The sequence below is a fragment of the Orycteropus afer genome, unplaced genomic scaffold (assembly GCF_000298275.1).
Source record: "Orycteropus afer afer isolate SDZICR_OR568_19922 unplaced genomic scaffold, OryAfe1.0 scaffold00015, whole genome shotgun sequence".
Classification (NCBI taxonomy): Eukaryota; Metazoa; Chordata; class Mammalia; order Tubulidentata; family Orycteropodidae; genus Orycteropus; species Orycteropus afer.
In genome coordinates this window covers 22454853-22455622 of record NW_006921602.1, presented here as the reverse complement: position 1 = coordinate 22455622, position 770 = coordinate 22454853, and the positions used below count along the sequence as shown (strand labels likewise).

At 45.8% G+C, this 770-nt stretch overlaps 1 protein-coding gene across 1 annotated transcript in view; it reads right to left on the bottom strand.

Moving 5' to 3' along the window:
- Nucleotides 1–230: 230 nt before the first annotated feature.
- LOC103212600 (eukaryotic translation initiation factor 4B-like) overlaps nucleotides 231–770 on the bottom strand; it is a 2884-nt gene continuing 2344 nt past the window's right edge. The window contains 2 exon segments of the mRNA XM_007958582.1: nucleotides 231–397; nucleotides 400–661. Of these exon segments, the coding sequence (XP_007956773.1) occupies nucleotides 231–397; nucleotides 400–661 (429 nt within the window).

Genomic DNA, 770 nt, shown 5'->3' with positions numbered 1-770 from the left:
GCTCTGTCTCTTTCTCTCTGGATGCACTGGTGATTCTCCAGTTAGTTCAATACTTTAAAGGCTGCAGCAGCATGCAAAAGGATTTCATTTCATTAAAAAAAAAAAAAAAAAATTTAAGAACTGTCCCCCGGAGGTGGTGAGTTTTATTTTGCCGTGTCTGGATAGAGGTTTGATTTGCTCTTGAATGTTCCAGGGCAGAGAGACTAGGAGAAAGCACGGGATGTAGAGGTCTATTCAGTGTACTCTTTCCCCTCGTTTTCGTCTTCCCCGTCAACTGAGAGAGCAGCGTACTTGCTTGCAGAACTGAACTTAGAGGCTGGATTTTCTTCAGGTTTCTTTGGCTCAGGTGCAGATCTGGAGTCTTGATCCTTTTTGCCATCTTTCCTATCAGACTCTTCCAGTGGTCTTTGTTTCCTCCATCTCCTGGACCACAGCTGGAGTTCCCACTTTGGCTTTTCGGGATACTCACCCCATCTACTTTATTTTCATCTTTCCTTCCCAGTCCTTCTTCAGATGGTTGAGCTGGAGCTCCTGCCCCCACCCCAACACTTGAAGGGGACTGCTGCTCTGTGTCTGAGCTCTGAGATTGAGCAGGAGGATTAGAACTTCGCTTCACCCAAGCATTCTCCTTTGTTGGAGGGGCTGGCATTACCTTTAGAGGCTGATCAGGTTTGATTGTGTGGATCATGACAAATTATGGATAACATTGAGAAGAATGGGAATTCCCGAGCACTTGATTGTACTCATGAGGAATCTGTACCTTGACCAGG